Source organism: Erythrolamprus reginae, chromosome 4 (assembly GCF_031021105.1).
Source record: "Erythrolamprus reginae isolate rEryReg1 chromosome 4, rEryReg1.hap1, whole genome shotgun sequence".
NCBI lineage: Eukaryota > Metazoa > Chordata > Lepidosauria > Squamata > Dipsadidae > Erythrolamprus > Erythrolamprus reginae.
The window spans coordinates 97,116,173-97,143,305 of NC_091953.1; the positions used below are offsets into that span (position 1 = coordinate 97,116,173).

Genomic DNA, 27,133 nt, shown 5'->3' on the forward strand with positions numbered 1-27,133 from the left:
ATGGCTGAACAAGTGTTTGACAGGCCAAAGCCACCATCATGAAGAAGATTAAAATGGAGGCAAGAAGTGAGTAAGTAGAAGCTTCTAATACTTCCTACTAGTGTTCCAATTCAATTTCCTTTCAAGCAATTTAATCCTATCATGGAGATGGGAACACTGGTTATGGAAGAAAGGAATGGGACAGGAAAAATCTCAACAGGCATGAAAGGGAGAAAGGAGAAGTAAATAAACTTCCATAAAGATGACAGAGAAAACATTGAATTGTTTAATTGTTTAAGTGAATGATTTCTTGAATAAAATAAATAATAAAACAGAAAAAGAAAAATTTGCCAAATATATACAAGTAGTTTCACAGTGCTTATACTTCATAGGACAAGTTGCTTTATCACCCTGTAAAAGGACTGTAGTGGAAGAGCTGAAACACGTTGAAGTTTATTGTTGAGGAAACAATGCTGATTGTCACTTGATAACTGCAGTAAGACAACAGTCCCTGATTTCACCAAAAGGTGATTAAACTGCAAGAATTTTGGTTTGTGGATCTTGGCATGGCTTTGTCAATTACTGAAATGGGGGAGGGGGCATGAAACAAGTAATCTTTCATGAAGTCTCAAATCTTCATGATTCCGTGCCACTTTATTTATTCATTCATTTATTCAATTTCTATGCCACCTAACTACTTATGGAATCTAATCAGCTCACAGTAGAAATATAAAACATCAATAATAGTACAAAAACCTCTAAAACAGTTTAAAACCAATTTACAATACAAACAATGAAACCCCTGCATACCATTCATGGCCGGATCTTGCTGGTTTACCACCATAAGATCAATGGTCCCAGGCCTGTCGGAAAAGTCAGGTCTTTACTGCTTTCCAGAAGGCCAACAGGATGGGGGTAGTCCAGATCTCAGGAGGTAACTGGTTCCAGTGAGCTGGGACAGCTGCAGAGAAAGCCCTCCCCTGCGGACCCGCCAACCAACACTGTTTAGCTGATGGGGCCCAAAGAAGGCCAACTATGGGCCCTAACTGGTCACTGGTAGCTATGTGGTAGAAAGCAGTCACAAAGGTAGTCTGGCCCTAAGCCATGTAGGGGTTTAAAGGTAATGACTAACACCTTGAATTGCATCCGGAGACCAATCAAGAGCCAGTGCAGTTCACGGAGGATTGGTGTAATGTGGGTGTACCTAGGTGTACCCACAACAACTCACGCAGCTGCATTCTGGACCAACTGTACTCTATGAACACACTTCAAGGATAGCCCTATGTAGAGCGCATTGCAATAATCTAATCGTGAGGTGACAAGGGCATGATTGACTGAGGAGAGCCTCTTGATCCAAGTAGGATCACAGATGGTGCACCAGACAAATTTGTGCAAAGGTCCCCATAACTACAGCTGTCAAGTGTTGGTCTAATCTTAGCTGTGAGTCTAGGACAGTGATGGCGAACTGGCACGCAGAGCCATATCTGCTGGCACACAAGCTGTTGCTCAGTTCCAACGTGCATCTGTGTGCCAGCCAGCTGATTTTTGGCTCTCACAGAGGCTCTGGAGGGCATTTTTACCCTCCCCTGGCTTCAAGGAAGCCTTTGAGCCTGAGGAGGGTGAAACACCAGCCTACTGGGCCCACCAGAAGTTGGGAAATAGGCTGTTTCTGTTCTCCAGAGAGCATCTGGGGGAGAGAAACTGTTTTCACCCTCCCCAGGCATTGTATTATGGGTGTGGGCACTTGACATGTGTGATATTGCGCACTCACGTTCTTTTGGCACCCGAGGAAAAAAAGGTTCACCATCTAGGAAGACGCCCAAATTGCGAATCTGTTCGGGGGGGGGGGGGGGGGCGTGTGAATAATTAGTCAAAGAAGAAACACCAGTAGCAGAGATTTATGACTCTATTCTGGCTGGCAACCCAGACTCTAGTTTTCTCCTGCTAATGAGAGAAGGGTGGCCAACATCACATTCCTTAAATTAACACTTGCATTGCAGAATTTTGTTTGATAAATAGACTTCAAGTGGGTGTTTTGGAACCAAAGTGTGAGTGGGTCTTTATTCCAGATAGTTGATCTGACCAGACAGGACAGTCATCTTGGTTGGAATTGCCCAATCAGAGTCCAGGTCCATCCGAATCTTTTGTCTGACAAAAACTGAACAAATTCCTCAGGGCTCCTCCATTCCATCTACATTGAGAAGGGAATGAGTCACCCTAAAGATGGTGGCTGGGCAAGAATCAGCGGGCGCAATAAGTGCGGAAAAATGTGAGCATTTTGCCATCCATATTGCCACTAATTAAGTCCTAATAAAGTCTCTTAACAGTGCTTGGTCAGATTTGTAGTTACTGGTTCTCCAGCATCGCTCTAGATGTCTCTTCTGGTGCTTCATCTCTGCAGCCCCTTGGTAAACCATGGAGCTTTTCTGGATCAATCGCCACGGAGAGGTCGTGAAGGCGCAATCCAGTCCAGTGCCCCAGATGTTGCCCTATTCCAGGGACTCAGCCAGATAGTGTACAAGGGAGTCAGGTATTTCCCCAAACACTCTCTGGAACCCTACAGGGTCCATTAGATGTTTGGGGTAGAACCACTTATTCGGCTCCTCCTCCCTGCGATGGGAGAGTGGTGCCTTGAAGTCCTAACCTCAGCAGGAAATGATCTGACCATGACAAGGGAAAAACATCTATACCCCTTAATTCCAGATCATATCTCCACTGCCCTGAGAGGAACACTTGGGATCGGTCCATGGTTGTCATGGAAGCCATGAACTCATGAGCTGCGTATGAGGATTCACCAAGTGATGTTAAGTTGAAGTCCCCCAGCACCATAGGCCTGGGGAACTCCACTGCTAACGCAGCTACTGCCTCTAGCAGCTTAGGCAGGGTTGTTGTAACTCAGCTGGGAGGCAGGTATGTCAACAAAAACCCAATGGAACCCCGGAGTCTAATTTCAAGACGAGAGATTCACACCCAACAAACTCTGTCGCAGGCATCCTGCGAGGACAAAGACTCTTCCACACAATAATTGCCACTCCTCCACCCCTTCCATGGAGTTGCTTGGAGTACCTGAAACCTGTCAGAGCACATCTCCGAGAGAGGGACCCCCCCTCATGGGCCAGCCATGTCTCAGTTATACATGCCAGGTCTACCCCTTTGGAGTAAATCTCGAATGGGAATGGGGGGGGGGGGCTTGTTAACAACAGACCTGGCATTAAACAGCAGCAGCCTACTTTGGTAAATAGATAAGCTAACTTTACTTCTCTGCCATAGATATGGCCACACAGAGAAAAAAAACATTAGCAGGCTGACGCGGAAGTAAGAAAACCTATTCAAAGCTTTTAAAGCTTTCTCCCATAGGAAGATACAAAGGCAAGAGAATAAATTCAGATTCTAATTTGGGTAATGGATTCATATACAGTGATCCCCCGGGTATCGCGATCCCGATCATTGCGAACGGGCTAAATGGCGATTTTTCAACCCGGAAGTCAAAACACCATCTGCGCATGCGCGCCCTTTTTTTATGGCCGCGCATGCGTAGATGGCGCCGGGCAGATCAGCTGCTGGGCAGCTTCCCTGGGTCTTCCCCCTCTTGCTAGCGGGAGGGCGAGCGGCGGGCATCAGAGAGGAGTTTCCCCACCGCCCACGCAAACTCCTCGCTGCCGCTCGCCCGCCCTTCGCCCACCCACGCCGTTCGCTCGCGCCGCTTCCCAGCTGAGTCCTGAAGCGAATTGGCTTCAGGACTAAGCTGGGAAGCGGCGCGAGCGAGCGGCGCGAGCAAACGGCTTGTCCGCCGCCTGCCTGCCCTTCGCCCGCCCTTCGCCCGCCCATGCCCTTTGCTCCCCCTCTTGCTGGCGGGAGGGCGAGAAGCCCCCCCCAGCACCTGCTCGCCCACCCTTCGCCGCTCGCCCGCCCTTCGCCCGGCCACCCGCCCTTCGCTCGCTGCTCGCCCGGCCACCCGGGTTCGGGGGGGTGCTGGCAAGCCCCCCATGCCGGCGGCGACGTTTTAAAACAGCCGCGCGGCTTCCCAATGAGTCCCGAAGACAAACGCGGAAGTTCGCCTTTGACGTTTGTCTTCGGGACTCAGTTGGGAAGCCGCGCGGCTGTTTTAAAACGTCGCCGCCAGCATGGGGGGCTTCCTAGCAGCCCCCCAAACCTGGGTTGGGGGTCCGGGGGGTGCTGGCAAGCCCCCCATGCCGGCGGCGACGTTTTAAAACAGCCGTGCGGCTTCCCAATGAGTCCCGAAGACAAACGCGGAAGTTCGCCTTTGACGTTTGTCTTCGGGACTCAGTTGGGAAGCCGCGCGGCTGTTTTAAAACGTCGCCGCCGGCATGGGGGGCTTCCTAGCAGCCCCCCAAACCCGGGTTGGGGGTCCGGGGGGTGCTGGCAAGCCCCCCATGCCGGCAGCGACGTTTTAAAACAGCCGCGCGGCTTCCCAACTGAGTCCCGAAGACAAACGTCAAAGGCGAACTTCCACGTTTGTCTTCGGGACTCAGGCGCGAGCGAGCGGCGCGAGCGAACGGCTTCTCCGCCGCCTGCCTGCCTGCGCGCCCGCAGCTCGCCCGCCCTTCGCCCGCCCACGCCGTTCGCTCGCGCCGCTTCCCAGCTGAGTCCTGAAGCGAATTGGCTTCAGGACTCAGCTGGGAAGCGGCGTGAGCGAGCGGCGTGGGCGGGGGAAGGGCGGGCGAGCGGCAGCGAGGAGTTTGCGTGGGCGGTGGGGAAACCCCAGCGCCGCTTCCCAGCTGAGTCCCCTTCCCAGGAACCCCAATCTTCGGCTCCTCGCTAGCGCTGCGGAAGTAAAAACACCATCTGCGCATGCGCAGATGGTGTTTTTACTTCCGCAGCGCTACTTCGCGAAAACCCGATCATTGCTAGGGGTCCTGGAACGGAACCCTCGCAATGATCGGGGGATCACTGTAATATCCTATTAAGCAGAAAGAATTGTTAATGTTTGTGGACGTGCAGCTGGAGCATATGTGAAATTTCAGACAAATGGAAAGCCTTGGTCAGATGGCAAAAGGGCTGGGAACAAGGGGGGTGCATTTTAACAAATGCAAAATGGAAAAAAAGGAAAACTCACCACATTCCGCATGTCTGTATTCAGAGTACAGAATCACAGAAAACACTCCTAATAAAATGGGTGATATATAGGTGAAACTTGAAAAATTAGAATATCGTGCAAAAGTTCATTTATTTCAGTAATGCAACTTAAAAGGTGAATCTCCTGGTAGATGGCTCTGTTGACCCTGGACTTAATGAAGCACAGTGGACCAACACCAGCAGATAACATGGCTTCCTAAACCAACACAGACTGTGGAAGCTTCACACTGGGTTTCAAGTATCTTGCACTGTTGAATGCTTCTCCATTCTTCCTCCATAATCTGGTCCTTGGTTTCCAAATGACATGGAAGTTTCCACAGACTGGGTTGATTTGGGGAGCCATGTCATCGGCTGGTGTTGGTCCACTGTGCTTCAATAAGTCCAGGCAGCCATCTACCAGGAGATTTTGGAGCACTTCGTGCTTCCTTCTGCAGATGAGCTTTATGGGGATGCTGACCATTTTCCAGCAGGACTTGGCACCTGCCCACACTGCCAAAAGCACCAAAAGCTGCTTCAATAACCATGGGATTGATTGGCCAGCAATCTCACCTGATCTGAACCCCATAGAGATTCTATGGGGCATCGCCAAGAGTAAGATGAGAGACATGAGACCGAACAATGCAGAAGAGCTGAAGGCCACTATTGAAACATCCTGGTCTTCCATAACACCTCAGTAGTGCCATAGGCTGATAGCTTCCATGCCACACCACATTGAGGCAGTAACTGCTACAAAAGGGGCACAAACCAAGTTCTGAGTAGATATGCATGCTTACACTTTCCAAAGGTCCGATATTGTCCTATGTACAATCTTCTTTTATTGATCGCATGTAATGTTCTAATTTTCTGAGATTGTGGATTTGGAGTTTTCATGAGCTGTACTCCATAAACATCATAATTATGACAAATCACAGTTTGAACTATCTTGCCTTGCATGTAATGAGTCTCTCTCATATATTACATTTCACGTTTTAAGCTGCATTACTGAAATAAATGAACTTTTGCACGATATTCTAATATTTTGAATGTCACCTGTAATATCCTAATAAATCTAGAATATTGCAATGCAGGAGATTTGGGGCAATACATGCTTCCTTTCAGAAATCTTTCAAAACTTTCCAAGTGCAAACCCATCAGTATAATGCAGACATCATATTCACAATAAATAATGGATGCAGTACCACAAATGAACAAGTCCTAGATATTCAATTGTGTGGAAAATAATATGACAAATGCAAGATCCGCAAGTATATAGAATCACTACCTGAAATTCCTAAAAGTTTTATAACTCATCTTCAATGTCATTTGGATTTATTTCTATAAATAAAAAAATGTTAGCATCTAATTACCTTTTCATGTACTTTATGACTAGATCCAGCTTTTCTAAGTCCTTTTCTTCTATCAGATCAGTACAGTACTTCACAACTTGCAAAATGTCTTCCTCCATGGGATCTACAAAATTATACATACTTTATTGAATGCTTCTTTGGAGCGGCAGAGATTAAGCAGCTTTAAATTAATTAATGTTTTGACACTGATGTAAATTGGTTTTACTCCTTTTAAAACAAAAAAACAGCCTCTTTCAAGTAAGTAAATTAAGCTCCTCATGTTTTATTATGTCTGCAAAATCCTGTGTATGATCAGTATAGCATATTCCTATCTGTTGTCTCAATTTATGGAGCAATTTGAAAGGAGAACTTTAAAAACCTACACAGTATCTGCCACATCTTCCCATGAAATTCTGCATGGAATTCAACCCTTTTTGTTTGTGCCATCATGAAGCTGCTTCATTTTATTTATTAGATTTATATGGTTGCCCATTCACTCACAGCAAATCTGGGCAGCTTATAAACAATTAAAAAACCCAATATAAAAGAATAAAAAACACACTTCATGGGAGGGGGGTAAAGTACACATTCAGCCCAATGGTCCCTTAAATATTCAGTAATTTTGATTGATCATGAGGAAAAAAAAGAAACATCCATAGAAGAGATTGGTCAAGGTCTCTCCCAACTCCAGGCAAATACCATTTAGCAGAAGTCGGGGTGGTGGCGGCGGCGGCTTAGTTACACTGTTAAAACTGTACTTGTGGCATCAACAGTTTTTAGAAATGCACAGACTTACACAAAACACAAGAACAAGAGGGCACAATCTGAGGTTAGTTGGGGGAAAGATCAGAAGCAACATGAGAAAATATTATTTTACTGAAAGAGTAGTAGATGCTTGGAACAAATTTCCAGCAGACGTGGTTGGTAAATCCACAGGAACTGAATTTAAACATGCCTGGGATAAACATATATCCATCCTAAGATAAAATACAGGAAGTAGTTTAAGGGCAGACTAGATGGACCATGAGGTCTTTTTCTGCCGTCAGTCTTCTATGTTTCTATGTTTTATAATGCACTGCAGAGAAATGTAATTTTCTTTTCTGGGATTTTGAACATTGTCTAATTTAACATATGTGTACTGGAAGAGACACTTCTCTGGCATTTTAAATAAATATCCTTTGAATGCTATATAATGCAGGCAATACAAGAAAGCTACAATAGCTCTTAGAGCACAGTAAATAACATTAAGAATCAATTAAAACTCTTTTTAAATATTGAATCTCTTCTGTTCAAAAATAATACCAGAATTGTAGATTGCTATTATTTGATGACATCTAGTAAAGACATGAAATGTACTGTAGCTTTGTTTCAATTAAGCTTGCTTACATGACACACTAACACTTTTATTCAAAGTAATAGTTACCTGATATAGTTGTAATCCATTCCTTAAGCAAGGCCTTTACATCGTTAAACTCAATAGCTCCTGCTAGATTAGGTGCTTGAGGCCAAATTGTGGTAGATGATAATGGCTGGGAAATAGATAGACTGGAAGGATTTGTAACAGCTTGTACTTCTTCCATCTATCCAGAAAGAATAAAAATGAATATTTCTCTACATTCTCAATAGGAAACATTTAAAAAGCAAGAACAAGAACTTCAGAAAAATTAAGAAAAGTATTATTTTAAATCACAATTAGTTTAAAAATACTGAAGTGTTGCATTGGCTTATAAAGTTACCTGAGGATTGTCACTGCCTGCTTTTTCCTGCTTCAAGAAGTTATCTATTAATTTCTGGGGACTTCCAACAGAAACAACCATATTTTTTGCAGGGTTACCCAAACGCTTGTTTTTGAAAGGACTAAGGTTTGTTTTTACTGGGCTGACTTGGATTTTCTTTCTAGTTCTCTTCTTACTTTTTACAACTGGATTCTTTAATGCTGAGAAGAAAGAAATGAGAATTGCATTATTTTATGATTGAAGAAATAACCATGACCCAGCCGCTGTAACATAATTTTGCTGCAATAAAAAAGATAATAATAATAACAACAGAGTTGGAAGGGACCTTGGAGGTCTTCTAGTCCACCCCCCTGCTTAGGCAGGAAACCCTACACTATTTCAGACAGATGGTTATTCAACATCTGCTTAAAAACCTCCAGTGTTGGGGCATTCACAACTTTTGGGACAAGCTATTCCACTGATCAACCGTTCTGCCTGTCAGGAAATTTCTCCTTAGTTCTAAGTTACTTCTCTTCTTGTTTAGTTTACACTTAGATTATATAGTATTATTTGAAGAAACACATTCAAAGACTTACCTGTGGCACTGGTTTGCTGTAATAAGTTCTCTACGTGATTTTGCCTTTGGTCATATGCTTGTCTAAGTTCCTCCTGCAATTCTGAAGGAAGGGCAGCAAAAACATCAGGATCCACCTACACAATAAAACACCCACTTGTGAGTATATCACCAATATGAAATCACGGAAACATTAGTATAATATGTAATCTTCTTAGTTTTTGGCTCTAGGGTAAGAAATACATTTACAGTATATCAATAAAGTTTCTAACTAGAAATCTACAGAATTTCTCCTCTAGAAAATGCTTACCACATTAAATCTATTAATACATATTATCATTTACCTGTGAAAATGCTGGGAGTGCTATTATATTAATCCCAGCATTACTGTTTGGTTCTTTGAGATCTGGCATTTGTAATAGAACAGTTCCAGCAGGCTGGGATGGAAAGTTAGTATTGTATCCATTTATTTGTTCCTTCTTGCTATTATCATGTGCATCTATTAGTTGAAGAGAATATGCATGTTCTATTTGTTCTCGAAGATCAGAAGGGAGTGCTTCCAAAACAGACTTATCAAGCTATTAAGAAAAATGTTTTTCTTTAAGAAAGTGGAAATGAAAATCTGATGTAACTTAAACACAGAACTCTTCCCAGAAACACTGTATTTTACTCTTTATTTGGTAAGTAAAAAAGTACACAATGAATAGACTATAAAAGGAGGAAGCTGTTTTTCTCTTGTGCTTGTGTCTACATGTAATAGCAGCATCCAACATAAGTGAATGCATCCTAGACACTTATGTGTTCATATTAGCTAAATTCAGGACAAATTTAAACTAAATCCTTAAATCTTTGAGTAATTGAAATTTAAACAAAAATGACTAAAACTGAAATAATTCAATCAATAGACTCACAGATGGAAGAGAGTGGCAATGCTCTTTCCTTATTGTCCAAGGTCAATTGTCCCATTTAATCATCTAAACCAGTGATTTTCAACCTATTTTGAGCCGGGGCACATTTTTTACATTTACGAAACCCTGGGGCACATTGAGCGGGGGGAGGGTGGGGGCTAAAAAAAGTTTGGACAAAAAAATTCTCTCTCTCTCTTCCTCCCTTTCGCTCTATTTCTCTCTCCCTCTTTCTCTCCCTTCCTTCTCTCTCCATCCCTCTTTCTTTCTCTTCCTCTTTTTTGCTCTCTTTCTTTCTTTCTCCCTCCCTACCTCCCTCTATGTCTTTCTCTCTCTCTCTCCTTCCCTCCCTCCTTTCTCTCCATTGCTTTCTTTCTTTCTTTCTCTCTCTTTCTCTCTCTCTTGCTTTCTTTCTCTTGTTCTCTTTCTCTCTTGCTTTCTCTCTCTTTCTTGTTCTCTTTCTCTCTCGCTCTTTCTCTCTTTTGCTTTCTTTCTTTCTTTCTTTCTCTCTCTGAGCTTCGCGGCACACCTGACCATGTCTCACGGCACACTAGTGTGCCGCGGCACACTGGTTGAAAAACACTGATCTAAACAACAAAAGACTCCTGGCCATTTGTTTTGCCAAGAGTATACTTTACTGAAGCTGAAATGATTACAAAAGTTTTGCAAGCTGAATTTTAGAACTGCCTCCTCCCACCCCTAATGTACAATTAGGTGCTTGTATGTTGTTTCAGAAACAGGTGTTTGGTTCCCAGCTTTGCCTATTGTTAGTTGACCTTGGCTGGCTTTTTACAAGGTTCAGCTAGGCTTCCATTCCTTTCCCCCCACTTCCTTCCATTCCGCTTCCTCCCTCTCCACCTTCTCTCACTGCTAAAGTCAAGCTGTCACCCCATGAAGCTTGGGCAGCTGAGATGCAGCCATGCCATCCAGGGAGTTCAGATCAATTTTCCCTCCCATTCAATTAAAGGAATTATTTTTCAAACCAAACCCAGGAAAAACACATGCACTGGAGTAGAAAGAAACATCAAGCAAGCCTGTAAAATATTCATCTCACACATTCTTTATTAAGAAAGGGGCATAAAAATGATTTTATATTATCCACATAAAAGGAAATTTTACCTGGGAAGCTGATGGCACTTCAATACTTAAATTAAGCCTAGATTTTATACTGATTGGTGGATATAAGCCATTCAAGCTGGTGCTAGGCTCAGATTTGTTGTTTACGTGGTGGAGATTAGTTGCTTCTGGTGGAAACTCTGTGCATGCTTTTGATGCAGAAGATATTTCAACATCCACAGCAGCCAAAAAAACTGTCAATGAAAGAGACACCATTTTCAAACAATGCAGAACGTATGTATACAAATATACAGTTACTGCAAAAGGTAAAAAGAATAACAATTTATTTCAGAAGTTAACTAAAAAAACCCACATAAAGCAAAATGTTATTTATCTTCCAACCTTCCTTGTGTTCTTCTTCTTTATTCTTGGATTTCTTCACACCTTTTGGAAATTGCAAAAGATCAATAATTGAATCAGCTCCACCAGGGAAGAATCCAGAAGGTAATGAAGTGTTAGAATAAGACGTGGCAGTTGTTTTATTAACTGGAACTAGTTGATGTACCTGAATGCCAACCTAGAAAACATGATACCAGAGTAAACTGGAGGGGAGGGGGAAGCAAAAAACATTGTCTTCTAAAGATATTTAACATTAATAAATTATTTTTAGAATAATAGCTTATACACACACAAGCACACCACAATCACAGAAAAAGTATGATCTTGAAAAAAGCCCATTTTATTGGTATTTATGAGAATAATAAAATGAGAAAATAGTGAAATGAAGTGTAGAAAATTCTTTGAGCAATAAGAATATATAGTTATTGGATGAAGCATTATCGAACCAGTTAACTGATTAACTAACAGTGATTAAAGATCTTACAATCTATGTTTAATCCAAGAGATTCACTATCCCTAGCCAATCTCCTTTTCTCTTTTCAGATTGGTGTTTACTATTTTAAATAATGACTAGCCACATAGTCCAATGTAATATTGCAGTATTTCATATATAATAAGATATACCACATTGGAAGAAAAAATATTTATCATATATCCACTCTAATTTAGAACAATAAAACAATACCAGTAAATAATTTTGTAAAAGAAAAAAAATCTAGCATGATTGCTGAAATTGCAGTGATTTAAAAACTTACCCCTCTCATATCAGAAATATTTAGTTTCATTGTGTGAAACATATTTAATATTTCTTTCCCAATCACTTTGGCATTATCTGTTGCATGGTTCAGAGTCACAGTTCTACAAATATATAAATTTTAAAATGCATCAACAGCTTTACAATGGGTACTGATTAGGTTTAGTACATGTCATCATTAGGATGAGAAAAAGAAGCACATATTTGAATAATCATTACAGTGATCCCCCGGTTATTGCGTCCCCGACCATTGCGAACAGGGTAATTTGCGATTTTTGAACCCGGAAGTCAAAACACCATCTGCGCATGCGTGCCCTTTTTTCTATGGGCACGCATGCGTAGATGGTGCCCGGCAGATCAGCTGCTGGGCGGCTTCCATGGGTCTTCCCCTTCTTGCTGGCGGGAGGGCGAAGCCCCCCCCAGCACCCGCTCGCCCGCCCTTCGCCCGGGAAGTTCGCCAGGAGTCAGCGGAGAACGGCGCAACTGTTTTAAAACGATCGGAGCTTTCCAATGAGTCCCGAAGACAAACGTCAAACTTCCGCGTTTGTCTTCGGGACTCATTGGAAAGCCGCGCGGGTGTTTTAAAACGTCCCCGCCGACATGGGGGGCTCGCTAGCACCCCCCCAGACCCGGGTTGGGGGTTCGGGGGGGTGCTAGCAAGCCCCCCATGTCGGCGGGGACGTTTTAAAACACCCGCGCGGCTTTCCAATGAATCCCGAAGACAAACGCGGAAGTTTGACGTTTGTCTTCGGGACTCATTGGAAAGCTCCGATCGTTTTAAAGCAGGCGCGCCGTTCTCCGCTGACTCCTAAAGGGGGGAAGTTCGCCAGGAGTCAGCGGAGAACGGCGCAACTGTTTTAAAACGATCGGAGCTTTCCAATGAGTCCCGAAGACAAACGTCAAACTTCCGCGTTTGTCTTCGGGACTCATTGGAAAGCCGCGCGGGTGTTTTAAAACGTCCCCGCCGACATGGGGGGCTCGCTAGCACCCCCCCAGACCCGGGTTGGGAGTTCGGGGGGGTGCTAGCGAGGCCCCCATGTCGGCGGGGACGTTTTAAAACAGCCGTGCCGCCCCCAATCTTCGGCTCCTCGCTAGCGCTGCGGAAGTTAAAAACACCATCTGCACATGCGCAGATGGTGTTTTTACTTCCGCAGCGCTACTTCGCGAAAACCCGCTCGTTGCGGGGGGTCCTGGAACAGAACCCTCGCAACGAGCGGGGGATCACTGTATTTCCAAAACTGCCAAGGACACTTGCTATCATATTTTGTTTCCATGATTGCAGTTGGTAGCCACTATAGAAAAAAGAACTAGATAAGATTTCTACACATGTAATTCTGATCTTAATTTCGATTGTTTTACAAATTTCAATCAGAGATACAAACTAGATTTGAACATATGGAATTATACTCAGTATATACATATAAAGCAATACCAGTAGATAATTAACTTTGTAGAAAAGAAAATCAAGTATCCTCTCTCTCTCACTGTGTGTGTATGTCTCGTGTGTGCGTCTCTCTCACTTTCAGTCACTCTCTGTGTCTTGTATCTCTTTCCCTCTCTATATTTCTTTTCTCTCTCTCTCCCCCCTCCTACACTTTTAGACGTGTGCTACTATTTTGATCACTATATTGTATACTATTACATTACATTTCTCCACAATTACAAATACATTTTTAATTAATGATAAAAGGAATTAAAAATATTTTAAAGGTTAGGAAATCGTGAGTTTACCATGACTGAATTTCATTACGGTGCATTTAGCTATTTAGCTGCTCATTTCCTGGTAGCAGATTCCTTCTCCTATCCCTTCTGCTAATGTGAGCACGCATATAATAAAAATAATTTGATTAGCATGTTCAGTGTTTAGAACTGCTGATCAATGTTATTCCTTTGAAAACTAGGACGGTACAGTTTATGAATATAGTTTCTTAAAACTTTCAGTTTTAAAAACTTGCTAGATTAATATGACCACCTATAAAAATTATGTCAGCAGAAAAAGCCATGATTGGGGAAATGAACTGATTATTCATAACCCACTACTAATAATGCAGGTTTATTCTTCTTCTTTACTTGTTCAATTTTTGCAATTATATTCAGCTTTTATTCTAGTTACTAAAAGGGAAAGCAAGGGGTGGGAAATGCGAGTCAGGAGTCCTGGAAACGTAACAATAAGGGGGCTGGTGGAATAATCATTGGGAATGGGGTGTCCTGGAAGCTGGGATACAGGCTCTCCCAGCCTCCTCATCCCCCCCCCCCCCCGTTTCTTTAAATTTTCTTTATTAGATTTGTATGCCGCCCCTCTCCGTAGACTCCTTAAAGAAACGAGGGAGGGGGGGGAATGAGGAGGCTGGGAGAGCCTGTATCTCAACTTCCAGGACACCCCATTCCCAATGATTATTCCACCAGCCCCCTTATTGTTACGTTTCCAGGACTCCTGACTCGCATTTCCCACCCCTTGCTTTCCCTTGCACACGAGAGGAGAAGCCTTAAAGAAACCGGGGGGGGGGGATGAGGAGGCTGGGGGAGCCTGTATCCCAACTTCCAGGACACCCCATTCCCAATGATTATTCCACCAGCCCCCTTATTGTTACGTTTCCAGGACTCCTGACTCGCATTTCAGTTCGTTCCTTCCCTGCCAGCGCTTGGATCAACTGCAGAGAAAATGTACGTAGCAGAGCCGAGAGAGTAGGAGAGCCTGCCACCCCTTGCCCTCCCTTGCGAGAGAGGGGGAGGCTTAAAGAAACAGGGGAGGGTGTAAATGAGGAGGCTGTGAGAGCCTGTACAGGACAGCCCACTCCCAATGATTATTCTACCAGCCCCTTTTTGTTAGGTTTCCAGGACACCTGAAATTTGTTCCTTCCCTGCCAGCGCTTGGATCAACTGCAGGGAAAATGTATTGTAGCAGAGATGAGAGGAGGGTAGGAGAGCCAGCCACCCCTTGCCCTCCCTTGCCAGAGAAGGGGGCAGCCTTAAAGAAACGGGGGGATTAGGAGGCTGTGAGTGCCCGTATCTCAACTTCCTCGTGAAGTTTTCAGGGCACTAAACCTGATGGAAGAAATGTGCCCCGCTGCCATCCTCAGAGCCCCCAGCGCTCCAGTTTTCCTCTTCTTTAGTTGACAGATTGACCTCTCTCTACACCGCGTCTCCATTGCCTGCGCTTCGCTGAGGACCGGAGCTCAGAGGCTTGGTCCCCCTGAGCAAAGGGGAAGGAAAAGAGCCTCCCCCTGTTCTCTACCAGCATTCAGGGACCCATACACACACAGCAGAGTGAGAGCCAGGGAGCCTTGTCTGAAGCCGAAGCTCCGGATTCCCCTTTGCTGCCACCTCCGAAAACACTTTCAAGGAGGGTGTAAGCCCTGCCGGCTGACAAGCTGAGAGGCAGCTTCCCACGTGTGTTAATCACCCACAAAGCTCCCTACACAGCCTCTGCTGTGTCCCCCTTCCCTCCTCCCCCTGTCCCCAAAGAAAGATCAGAATGCCGGTTGTCATAAGGCAAAAGGGGTAAGTTTTGGACTTGCACGCATTATTCGCTTTTCCATTGATTCCTATGGGAAACATTGTTTCATCTTACGAACTTTTCACCTTACGAACCTTGTCCCAGAACCAATTAAGTTCGTAAGACGGGGTTCCACTGTACCAAACTATTTACCTGGCAACACTGTCACAAATTCCATGCCCTCCAAATTTTGCAGGTTCTACTGGGGCTCCAGCTTTTCTGATCATGACTTTCAGAGTTAATCGTCTTCCTTTCATACCAGCTGCTTCCAACCTTCGCTGGATCTCTTCTGAAAGACTCAGAAGGAAAGCTTCTGCTTCTTTTGCCTTGAAATAGGGAAAATAGATTGGACAAAAGTAAAAAGATGTAATCAAATCAAACCCGATCTTCATTGTTGTACTAAAAGACGCCAGCAAATAAATAAATAAATACCATTTAACATGTGACAATGGGTATGCAAGTGTGAAATTTCACAGAATGTTCCTTCCTAAATATGAAACCCCTTTTCTGAACTCATAGCAGGCTCTCTTGAGCAATTTCAAAGCATTTCAATCTTGAAAACATGACTGTAATGCTACCTTGAGCTCAGAGTGGTTCCAAAATATTCAAAACAACCCTTTTTGTACTCAGCGCAGAGCTTTTAGTACAGAGGGGAAATTTCATATAATTTTTGTATTCAAAAATATTCTAATGAAACATTTTATAAACCCAATGTACTTATTTCTAAAGTGTCCTATCTGAACTGAATAGCCATAATAGCAATTAGCCATAGCTCATAAATATATTATTTAGCATTTATATTACTCTTTTTGTCAATGTACGTAGTATGCATCACTTCAAGCATCTTTACATAAAATAAATAAACATAAACAGGATGTAGAATATTTAGTTTTTTCAAACTAAAATGAGAGATATAAATTTTTAATTATGAGACTGATGCAAGATTTATAGGAGCTACCATGTTCTTATCACCCCAGCACCAGCTCTCATGGTATATACATATAAAAATAAATAATGCTGCATAATGGAAACATCTACAAATAGTTTCTGAATCTGAAACAAATAATAATTTTTGAACTACTGGAAAATGGCACCACTGTATTATTTGATCAAGTTTTGTTTTCATATTCTTCATATTACAAAATTATTTTGTATTTCAAATGTTAAAAATGTAAGCATTGACATTATTCCACATAATTAGTAAATCATATATAAATTTACAAAATGAATCTTGAGTTACTTTAATTACTGTATTGGCAATTAATTTTCATGCTTCTTACCTTGAATATACAGTATATTGCTTTGAACATTACAGAGTATACATATAAATTATGAGAGCTGAAGTACATAGGCTATAAGTGCATTCCACCACGGTAAGAAATTACAAAAAATTATTGCTGTTTTTCTCAGAAGACTTTATACTTTTAGGCCACAATCCTATATATACACATATCTGGGAGTAAATCCTTCAATGATCATTCAGTGGTTTTAATGTCTGGTTTTAACTGATTTAGATGGTTTAATTCTCTGGTCTGGCCAGCAAACAAACAGAATGAGTACAGATTTCAATGAATAGTAGTAAAAAACCTGCTACAACCCTGTCTTCAACTGAGGATCTGTATATTATATGAGCTAGAAAGGGCTGAGAAAATATTTAAGACACCTCATGTCCTAGACATAAACTGTTTAAATTCCTACCCTTGGGATGCTGCTACAGGGAATTGCATGCCAAAGCAACTAAACAGTCCCCAACCCCATGCCATCACTTTGCTGAACACCTAATTACCACAGTACTGTCCATGTCTAAGGATATTTACCCATGCAGTGGTGCTGTATTACTATTATCCTTCTGATCTTTCCTATTTTTTATTATTGGTAACTTATAATTATATTACTTTGTTATTTGTATATACAGAGAATGTTATTAGCCAATCACATTTGGTCAATAAAGAATATCCCATTCCATTTCATTCCAATGGGTAGACATGCATAGAAACTGCTCTACTGAATTCTAATTTTAAAAGCTTCTAGTGAATGCTTAACAAATTCTAAGACTCCTATAGCATTTGGAAGGCCACATTATCCATGTTATCACCCATACTCATTCATGTTATCACCCATACTCATTCCTATACTGTAAAAGCACATATTACTATTAATAAGGAATTGGAACAAAGAAATTACAGTCCAGTAACATGAAATCTTATAGACCATTTTATAAACTATGATTAATGTTTCATTTTAATTTGATTTAATTTTTTTACCTGCGAAAATCTTATGCCATAATTGATCTCAGCTGAAACAGATTTTCTTGTTTTTTCTCTCTGAATTGGCCTGTCATCCAAACCACGGCAAAATCTATACAGCATTTGTCCAGTTTTTGGTCCAAACTCTTTCTGAAGCTTTGACATCGTGATACATTGTAGATCTCCACAAGTTTTTATCCCCATAGATGATAGCTTAGATTCCATTGTTCTTCCAACTCCTGAATTCCAAAATTTAAAAAAATGTATTTTTGTATTAGAACTCTACTCCAGAGAAATTATTCATTTAACAATCATTATTGAACTATTTAAACTAAAGTGTGCATTATATAAATGCATAAAATGTTATAAAACAGCAGATGTGATGTTAATTTTATATCTCAGACAATGTTGCTTACAATTATACAGGAAAGTTACACTTCACAACACCTAAAATAGGAACAAACAATAATACTGATTAAACCATTTTTATAACTGGCCATAGGCCAGGCTCAAAGTATCCTATTCTGGACACATAATGCAAAGAACCAACTCTCTGCAAAAGTTTTTAATGCTGAAAAAGGAGAAGGGAAAAAGAAAGAAGATCATCTGCAGGAAGGTAGTCATGAGTGTAACTTTGAGAGATTTAAAAGAAAAGGTTGGGGAGATGGTCAGAGAAAAATATATATATATGTGGTTAATAGGAGTCAAAAATGACTTGGCACATAATTAATCAATTAAATATGTATTCTTTTTGCTGAATACTACTATGTTGATGCTTTAAATATTTATTAAATATACAGAGGATTAACATAATCTCAGGATGTAAGATCTATGCCATGCAATTTATCAGATTGTGTTCAAAATTTGGATGAAAAAACTTCTTCCTTTTTACGACACTATAATCCCTTTATTTCAGGTAGAGTCAGGGCGACTGGATGAAGTTGAGGATTTACTGGCCAGTTGCCTTTCCTGATGCCATAGGGCAGGGATGTCAAATTGGTGGTCCAGATGCATCACACACAGGCCATACCCACCCCAGCTGTGTGAAGGGGGGGAAAGCATTGCAATATGTCATGCAATGGCAACATGACATGGTGAATTTGACACCTGTGCTATAGGGCGTTTGCAGCAGATATTTTTTCTTTGCACCCCAAGAGAAAAACATCTGTTGCTACCTAGGATTGAACTTTCAACTTATCAAGAGGTGAATTATATTCAAAATTTGGATAATGCTAACTACTATATGTTGCTTTATTTTCACTCTAAAGGAAACAGCCACTTTCATTTGTTAATCACCCATTACTTTTGTAAAGTAGAGCTAAAGTAACTGTGATAAAGACTTCTGAAGAAAACTAAGAAGGAATTAAGTAGAAAAAAAGCTACCTGGAAGATGTATAATTAGTTGGCTCCTGATAAAGTCATCTACTTCTTCAGGCTTTAAATGATACTGCCCATCAGGTTTTGCTCGGCGAGTTGCCAGTCTGGCCAGCAAAATATTTGAACCTATAAAAGTTCAATATTTCTTTTAAGCAGTATTTCAACCACTTTGAAGAAACAATATTTTTCCTACATTACACATGAAGAAAGGCAGAATACTTTATAAAAAAAGGCAGGATACTTTATAATGGAACTCCTAGTCATATGCTATAGGGAGACTATGGAATACAGTACTGTTTTATTCATCAGCATGTAGAATTAAAGTTCAGGTCTACCATTATTAATATCATCATATAGAATTACTGTAGTTATTTTAGTTCCAACAATTATTCTTACTAATAATCATTCCAACAATCTTTACTTTACTTATAAACAAACATTCCTAAACAATATACTAACCTATTCCAATTGAAGCGGGACATTTGGTCTTGTTTTTTATTTCTGCACGAATAACATTTGCTACGTCATCTGATGTCAGCCCAGTCTCTGCAAGGATTTCAGTGGTATCTACCAGTGCTTCATCGCAACTGACAGCTTCAATATTATGAGTATAGCTATTAACAAAGTCAAGGAATTAAAAAATAATAGTAGGAACAAAATTAAGTTATTTAAAAGAACCGTTGTACCTACCTGAACGGTCTTCTCAGTGCACTGGAAGGAGAGTCCAATATGGGTTATTCTCAATCCTATTGGTCGAGACTGAGTTTAAAATTAGCATATTAGGCACCGCCCCTTGCCTGCCCCCAGTGAGCTCAGTTTTAAAAAACAACAGGTAATGTAATCCAACACCATTTTATTGAACTAATATATATATATATATATATATAACACAAGGTAAACCCAAACAATCCCAGCTTCCCTGAAACAATCCATGCTGGGTGGGTTTGGACTCTCCTTCCAGTGCACTGAGAAGACCGTTCAGGTAGGTACAACGGTTCTTCTCCATTGCATCTGGAAGGAGAGTCCAATATGGGATATACCCAAGTTCCAATCAAATGGGAGGGAGATTGTTAAGTCAGGGCAGCTGGAGAGGAACACACCCTCTGTAATACCCTTCTCCCAAAAGATGCCTCAGCTGAAGCATAGGCATCCATTCTGTAATGTCTGGTAAATGTAGAAGGAGTCTTCCACGTCGCAGCCCGACATATATCCTCAATCGAGGCTTGAGTTCTCCAAGCAGCTGACGTGGCTGCACTGCGAGTAGAGTGCGCCGTGACCCCTTGAGGTGGATTCTGAGCTCTAGCCTTATACGCCTCCCCTATGCAGTCCCGGATCCATCGGCTGATTGAACTGGGAGAGACGCCTAGGCCTTTTTTAGGTTCTACAAATGAGACAAACAATGATTCGGACCGTCTAAAGCAGGGGTCCCCAACCACCGGGCCGCGGACCAGTACCGGGCCGCGGGGCATGTTGCACTGGTCCGTGGAGTCAGCAGCTGCCGGCCCTCATGCCGCCACCCCCTCCCTCCAGCGCTTCGCCTCCTGCCGGGCAAGAGGCCTCTTTTGGCTTCTGCCGCGGGGCGCTTTTGCGTTTTTGGCTGGGGGGAGGCAGGAGGGCCAGCCTGACCCCCTCTCTCCAGCGCTTAGCTCCCGCTGGGCAAGAGGGCTTGGGAGGCAGGTTCTGCCGGCCACAGGACGATGGTGGGAAAGAGGGGCGGGGAGGACCAGCACCCCATGCTTAATCCCGCCCCCAACCTCGCCCCTTTCCGCCCCCACTGGGCCATAGAAAAATTGTCTTGCTGAAACTGGTCCCTGGTGGAAAAAACGTTGGGGACCACTGGTCTAAAGGATTCAGTCCGTCTAATGTAAATTTTAACTGCTCGCCTAACGTCTAGTTTGTGCCATCTAAGTTCTGTAGGGTGACTTCCGTGCGAGCAAAAGTCTGGCAAGATTAGTTCTTGTTTCCTGTGGAACAACGAGTTGACCTTAGGAAGAAAGGTCGGATCCAAACGTGGGACTACTCGGTCCGGATAAAAGATACAAAGGTCTGGTCTGATGGACAATGCCGACAAATCCGATACACGTCTGGCAGATGTGACCGCCACTAAAAAGGCCGTCTTGATGGAAATAAATTTGAGCTGAATGGATCGCAGAGGCTCGAAGGGTGGACCAGTCAGAGCCTTCAGCACCAGAGATAAGTCCCACGAGGGAAACCTATGAGGAGGTGGAGGGTGACTGTTAGTAGCACCTCTAAGAAAGTCCCGTATCCAGGGGTGAAATGCTAAGGACCGGTATTCCGGTTGCCGAATGACGGTTGCCAATGCTGCCACTTGTCTCCTCAGGGTGTTCGGAGACAGTCCCTTTTCAAGGTCTGATTGCAAAAATCCTAGCACCGTTAGTATTTGGGCTCTTTCTGGTTGCATGTCTTTCTTGTTGCAGAACTTACAGAAGGCCGACCACGTAGCCTGGTAAATTCTGGACGTGGATGGCCGGCGGGCAGCCTGCATTGTGGCAATGATACTGTCCGGTAAGCAATGCTCCCTCAGTTTGTTCCTCTCAAATGCCAAACGGCTAATTGGAACCATTGAGGGTCCGGATGAAAGACAGACCCTTGACTGAGGGAGATTATCTTGTCCGGAATCCTCCACGGTGGGGAGATTGACAGCGCTACTAAGTCCGAGAACCACGGGCGGCGTGGCCAATGTGGTGCAACAAGTAACACCTCCGCTTCCTCCAGCAGAATCTTGTCTATCACTCTCCGGATCAAATTTGTCGGAGGAAAGGCATACAAAAGGCCGCGAGGCCAGCTCGACCTCAGGGCGTCGACTTTCTCTGCCTCGTGCGAATGGAACCGAGAATAGAACCTGGGGAGCTGTGTATTGGTGTGAGAGGCGAACAAGTCCACCAGTGGTGTCCCGAAGCGTAATGTAATCCTGTGGAACAACTGTGGATCCAGCCTCCACTCCGTGGGGTCTAAGATGGTTCGACTCAGCCAATCGGCCTGGACGTTGTTGACGCCTGCTATGTGCTCCGCAGATAGAGAAGCCAGGTGGTACTCGGCCCAGTTGAAAAGGACCATGGTCTCCTTCATGAGGCGAGGTGATCTCGTGCCTCCTTGATGGTTGAGGTAAGCTTTTGTTGCCACATTGTCCGTTAGGACTAACACATGCTTCCCTTGTACCAAGGCCACAAAATGTTGGAGCGCTAAAAACACAGCCCTGAGCTCTAGGAGGTTGATGTTGACCGGGTTGAGGTCCTCCTCGGTCCAGAGTCCCTGTGCCACCTGGGGGCCGATGTGTGCGCCCCAACCCGACAAGCTTGCGTCAGTTGTCATGACCAATTGGTCGTGAGTCTGGAAGGAACAGCCCTGGAATAGGGCTGGTGAAGTCCACCAGGCCAAGGAGGTTCTGACCTTCTGTGGTAGCCTGATTTGCCGGTGTGACTGACTTAGTTTCGCCTTCTGGGCCGGTAGCAGAAATCCTTGTAACGGGCGAATGTGATGCCTGGCCCATGGCACAATCCCTATACAGGAAACCATGGTTCCCAACACCCTGGACAGAAGGGCTAGGGATACTCACGGTTGCCTCTGGATGGAGGCTATCAAGGCCAAGATGTTGTCCAGTCTGTCCGGAGAGAGTGACACAATGCTCGAAGTGGTGTCTATCACTGATCCTAGATGTAGCAGCCTTGTCGAGGGGATCAATTGGCTCTTTGGAAAATTGATGGTAAAGCCGTGTTCTTCCAGAAACGTCATTGTAAGGTGGAGGTCTCGGTGTGCCCCTGCCTGGGACTTGGACAGAACGATGATATCGTCCAAGTAGGCCATCAGGCGGACGGATTGCGCACGCAGGTGTGCTGTGAGCACATCCAGCAGCTTCGTGAAGGTGCGCGGAGCCAACGATAGGCCGAATGGCATGGCCCGGTATTGATAATGCTTCCCTTCCACACAAAATCGGAGATACTTGCGATGCGGAGGGAATATCGGCACGTGCAAGTAAGCCTCCTTTAGGTCTAAGGAGGTAAGGAAGTCTCCCGGACGGACTGCCGCTAGGATGGTATGTAGGGTGTGCATCCTGAATCTCCGGTAAAGAATGAATTGATTTAATAACTTCAGATTCAGGATCAAGCGGCAGCCCCCGGATGCCTTGGGGACGATGAACACCATAGAGTAAAACCCCGTGCCCTCTGCGTGTTTGGGCACGGGCTCTATGGCTTGGATCTGCAGGAGATGACCTACCTCTTGGAGTAGCTCCTTCCTTTTTGCAGGGCTCCGTGGCCTTGGACAGTGACAGAAACGGTTGGGTGGGGGCTGAATGAACTCCAACCGCAGTCCGTGTGTTACTGTAGACAGTGCCCATTTGTCTGAGGACGTGGCACGCCAGGAGGTACTGAAAAGATGGAGCTTCCCTCCTACTGGCTGTGTCGTAGCCAAGTCATTTGGGGCGTTTGAAACCCCGCTGGTTGGAGCCACGAAATGGGCGTCTAGTTGACTGGTAGCCTCTTGTCCTGTCCTGAAAGGGGGCGCGGTCAGTTCTGTAGGCACCTTGATTGAAATTGCCTTGAGAGAAGGACCGAAATGGCTGGTTTGACCGTGAGGTGTCCCAGCGAAAGGACTGGCGCCGGTTGTAAGGTGTCTGGCGGCGATCTTGTCCTCTCTTGGATCTTGGAAGTATCTTCCGTTTGTCCTTGTCCTCTATGAGGACTTTTTCCAAGATGTCTCCAAACAGCTGAGACCCCTGGAAGGGCGAAGATGCCAGGCGCCATTTAGATTTGGTGTCAGCTTGCCAGCTGCGCAGCCACAGTAGTCGGCGTGAAGCAAGGGTGGCGGACATCCCTCTACCTGCGAATTTGGAGGCATGTAAGGTGGCATCGGCGGAAAATTCTGCCGCTGCCAACAACTTACTAAGATCCTGGCGCATCCGTCCCTCATCTGGCCCCAAGCGAGACATCATATCCTCGATCCAGACGATGGAGGCTCTATTAAAAAACGATGCAGCCGCTGCTGCACGGAACCCCCATCCGGCCATCATATGGGTCTTCCTCAGAAGCACCTCAGCCTTCTTGTCCTCTGGCTTTAAGTTGTCTCCCATTTCCGCAGGGACCAGAGCGTTGGAAACCAGTGTCACCACTGGTGAATCTATTGGAGGGAATTGTAGGAGAGCCTCTATTTCGTCGTCAAACGTGTAGAACTTCCTCTCAATCACTGATGGCCCTTGTGCTGCCGCCGGGTACTGCCATGGTCTCTTAATACTTTGGACAAAGATCTCAGATGCCGGAACATGGTCTGTTTCAGGCTTAGGCTCCTTTAAAAGAGTAGATGATCTGGATGGCAAGGCTTGCGAAGGTTGAGCTGGATCCTTCAACTCCATTGTTTGTTTTGCCTTATATAACAGTGCCCTGAAGGAAGACTGTTTAAACAGGCCAGCCACCTGTGGCTGTTCTGGAGGAGCTTCATCGTCTGACAAATCATAGTCCTTGTCGCTATCCTCCATTAACACAGGCTCTTCAGTTACAGACCCTAAACCTGAAAGGGGCGGTGCAGACCAGAGATCCCGGCTTGTGGCTTGTTTTGGTTGGTGAAGTCCTTGTTGGGCTCCTACTGCTACACCTTGCGTGTAGGCGTTGGAGATTAAGTCCTGAATGGCTGGTGACATATTCTGCCATGTATCAGACTGAGCCCTGAGTCCCGCAGCTGTAGGTGTAAAGGTAGCTGCTGGAATCACATTGGGCTGAGGTGAGCCTCTCCACACTGATCTTTCCTGGCCTGCTGAGCCAGGCCTACTTCGGGAAGGCTGCAGTAGAGGCAATACCTGATGGTCTGGAGACCATCCCATCTCCGCTCTGGCCTCCCCATGAGCACTTGGGGTAGCCATGACACCCAGCCCAGATTCCAACGAGGGGCCAGCTCTGGCCAAAGGGACAGCAGAAAGGGCCGCTTCCAACTTCTGCTCAAGGGCCTGAATCCGCCTCTCGGCCTCCTTGATAGCAGAGGAAGAAGACTGTGAGGACTTGGCCTTCATCTTCCCCTTATCCTTGGGCTTGGGCACCGGGGTAGGAGGGAGGCTTTGCTCTCCACTGCCACTAGGCTCCATATTACTCACAATTCAGCAATATCTGAGTCAAAAAGGCACGGATCTCAAACAAATAGTCTCTGTCTTTCACTGCTTGTACAAAGCAATAAGCTCAAAATGGCTCCCCGGCCTGTCAACGGACTGCGCATGCGCGTCCCGGGCCTGTCAGCCAGGCTTTGCGCCCTTTCAAGCTGTTGCCAGGCAGAAAATATGAAGGGGGAGGAGGCTTCCCACCAACCGTCCAAAATGGCGGGCGCGGTGCCTGCCCTCATTCCCCTGAGCCCTGTTTTACAGTAAAGCGGTGGCTGCGCGCTCTGCGTTTCCAAGGCAGCCGCCGTCATTAGCCCGCCGCCGATCGCCAAATAACGGCAAGGGATCATGCTTCCGCATTCCCTCAATGTGTATTTATTCCCTGCCGATTCTTACGAGCGAGTCCTGTTGGAGGGAGAGACCACAGTCTCCCTCCCTCGCTGTCAGGCAGCAGCATTCAGGTGTCTGCGGCTTAGCCGCCAACCATATGGACGGCGGGCCTTTGAAGTTTGCCGCGTTACTCGCAAGCGGCGGCTGCGCGCTCTGCGTTTCCCAACAGCCGCCGAGCCCATGATCCGCTTCAGTCTGCAGATATCGTGGGCACAATCCTCTCCTTGGCAGACAGATAACATGGACTTCGGGGGAAACTGTGTGTCCCCGAGCCTCCCAGTGGGGGGGGCGGACCCCCCCACCTTTGGCTCTCAGCCGAGTTTGACCACGGAGGCCAGTGACACCAGGCTGACACCCCTCAATGAGACGGTACCCTCTGAGGGAAGAGGCCTCCAGGGGGAAATTCGACGGGGGTGCTGTCCACGGAGGACAGAAACCCCTCCTGATCTTCAGCAGCGTCTGAAAAACAGAAAAAAAAAACCACAAGGAAAACAGGTTAAACAAATTAACAGAAGCATTTTATTACTATTATTATTTAACCAACTAACTCATACGTCTCGTTCAATGACTGAGTTTTTTAAAACTGAGCTCACTGGGGGCAGGCAAGGGGCGGTGCCTAATATTATGCTAATTTTAAACTCAGTCTCGACCAATAGGATTGAGAATAACCCATATTGGACTCTCCTTCCAGATGCAATGGAGAATTAAGCATATTTCAAGTATTAAATATTTGTTTTATAGCCAAACCCCAATATATATAGGAATTTTCCAAATTTTGAAAAAAATACTTTAAAATATATATACCTATTTACTAAATTTATGTGCCACCTATCTCTCCATATGTGATGCTGTATTGTGAAGTAGCAGTAGCCATATTGCATACTTCATTTTACAAGTAAAATATAAAACCTCAATTTAAGAAACATACAGTAGCTGTTTCAACTAGTTTTCACATATGTATATCTGATTGTTTAATCAGACACCAATAAAAACCCAGGTTGGAGAGTAAAATAATGGAGCTTGGCTTTAACCAAACTGGCTTAAAATAACTATGTTAATTTGATTTGTAATTAAAAATAATATATTTTGCAATAAAATTTTATTTCGCTTAGATTAAACAGTAATCTGATCTTGGAATAGCTGTTATTCAGAAATGGTGTTTATGAGCTGAGGCTATAGAAAAAAAAGATAAATAATAATAGAAAAATATAGGATATTTACACATTGCTGAAGAGGTGTCTAATAAATTCATAAATACAATAATAAAATAAATAGCACATGTTTTATCAAATTGCATTACAACCAGCAGAATTCCATAATATTTTTGGGAGTTATTCTTTGCCTAAAATAGATATTTTAACAACTTATATGAAACATTTACCTTGCCAATGTTTCATACATAGTTTGTGCAACTTCTTTGTATGCATGAAAGTCGTAGGGAACAGCTTGAAGATTTGGGCACAAGTGTTTTGCTTGTCCAAAAAACATTCCATTCTTTATACCAGCTTGCCTAAATAAAAAAGCAATTCCGTAGGGTTCAAAATAATCAATTAATGAAATTAAAACAATTATCTTATAGAAAGCATATTAAGTATTTAAATAAGCTATTTCATTCTATTTTTTAAAATTTAATTATTTATGTTGCAAAATATAGTGGCAAATATATGCCTTAGTTCACAAACGGTAATATTCCCACTGTAACTTGCATAGCAAAAGCTCA

General features: G+C 43.9%; 1 protein-coding gene across 4 annotated transcripts in view; it reads right to left on the reverse strand.

Moving 5' to 3' along the window:
* REV1 (REV1 DNA directed polymerase) overlaps positions 1 to 27,133 on the reverse strand; it is a 62,612-nt gene that overhangs the window by 1,320 nt on the left and 34,159 nt on the right. For all 4 annotated transcript variants that reach the window (XM_070750987.1, XM_070750990.1, XM_070750989.1 and 1 more), the window contains 13 exons: positions 26,795 to 26,923; positions 19,383 to 19,537; positions 18,930 to 19,049; positions 17,565 to 17,785; positions 15,454 to 15,626; positions 11,806 to 11,908; positions 11,054 to 11,228; positions 10,715 to 10,905; positions 9,035 to 9,268; positions 8,713 to 8,827; positions 8,138 to 8,337; positions 7,825 to 7,981; positions 6,423 to 6,525 (listed from right to left, as the gene is read on the reverse strand). In XM_070750987.1, coding sequence (XP_070607088.1) covers positions 6,423 to 6,525; positions 7,825 to 7,981; positions 8,138 to 8,337; positions 8,713 to 8,827; positions 9,035 to 9,268; positions 10,715 to 10,905; positions 11,054 to 11,228; positions 11,806 to 11,908; positions 15,454 to 15,626; positions 17,565 to 17,785; positions 18,930 to 19,049; positions 19,383 to 19,537; positions 26,795 to 26,923 — 2,076 coding nt within the window. The remainder of the gene's footprint in view (positions 1 to 6,422; positions 6,526 to 7,824; positions 7,982 to 8,137; positions 8,338 to 8,712; positions 8,828 to 9,034; positions 9,269 to 10,714; positions 10,906 to 11,053; positions 11,229 to 11,805; positions 11,909 to 15,453; positions 15,627 to 17,564; positions 17,786 to 18,929; positions 19,050 to 19,382; positions 19,538 to 26,794; positions 26,924 to 27,133) is intronic.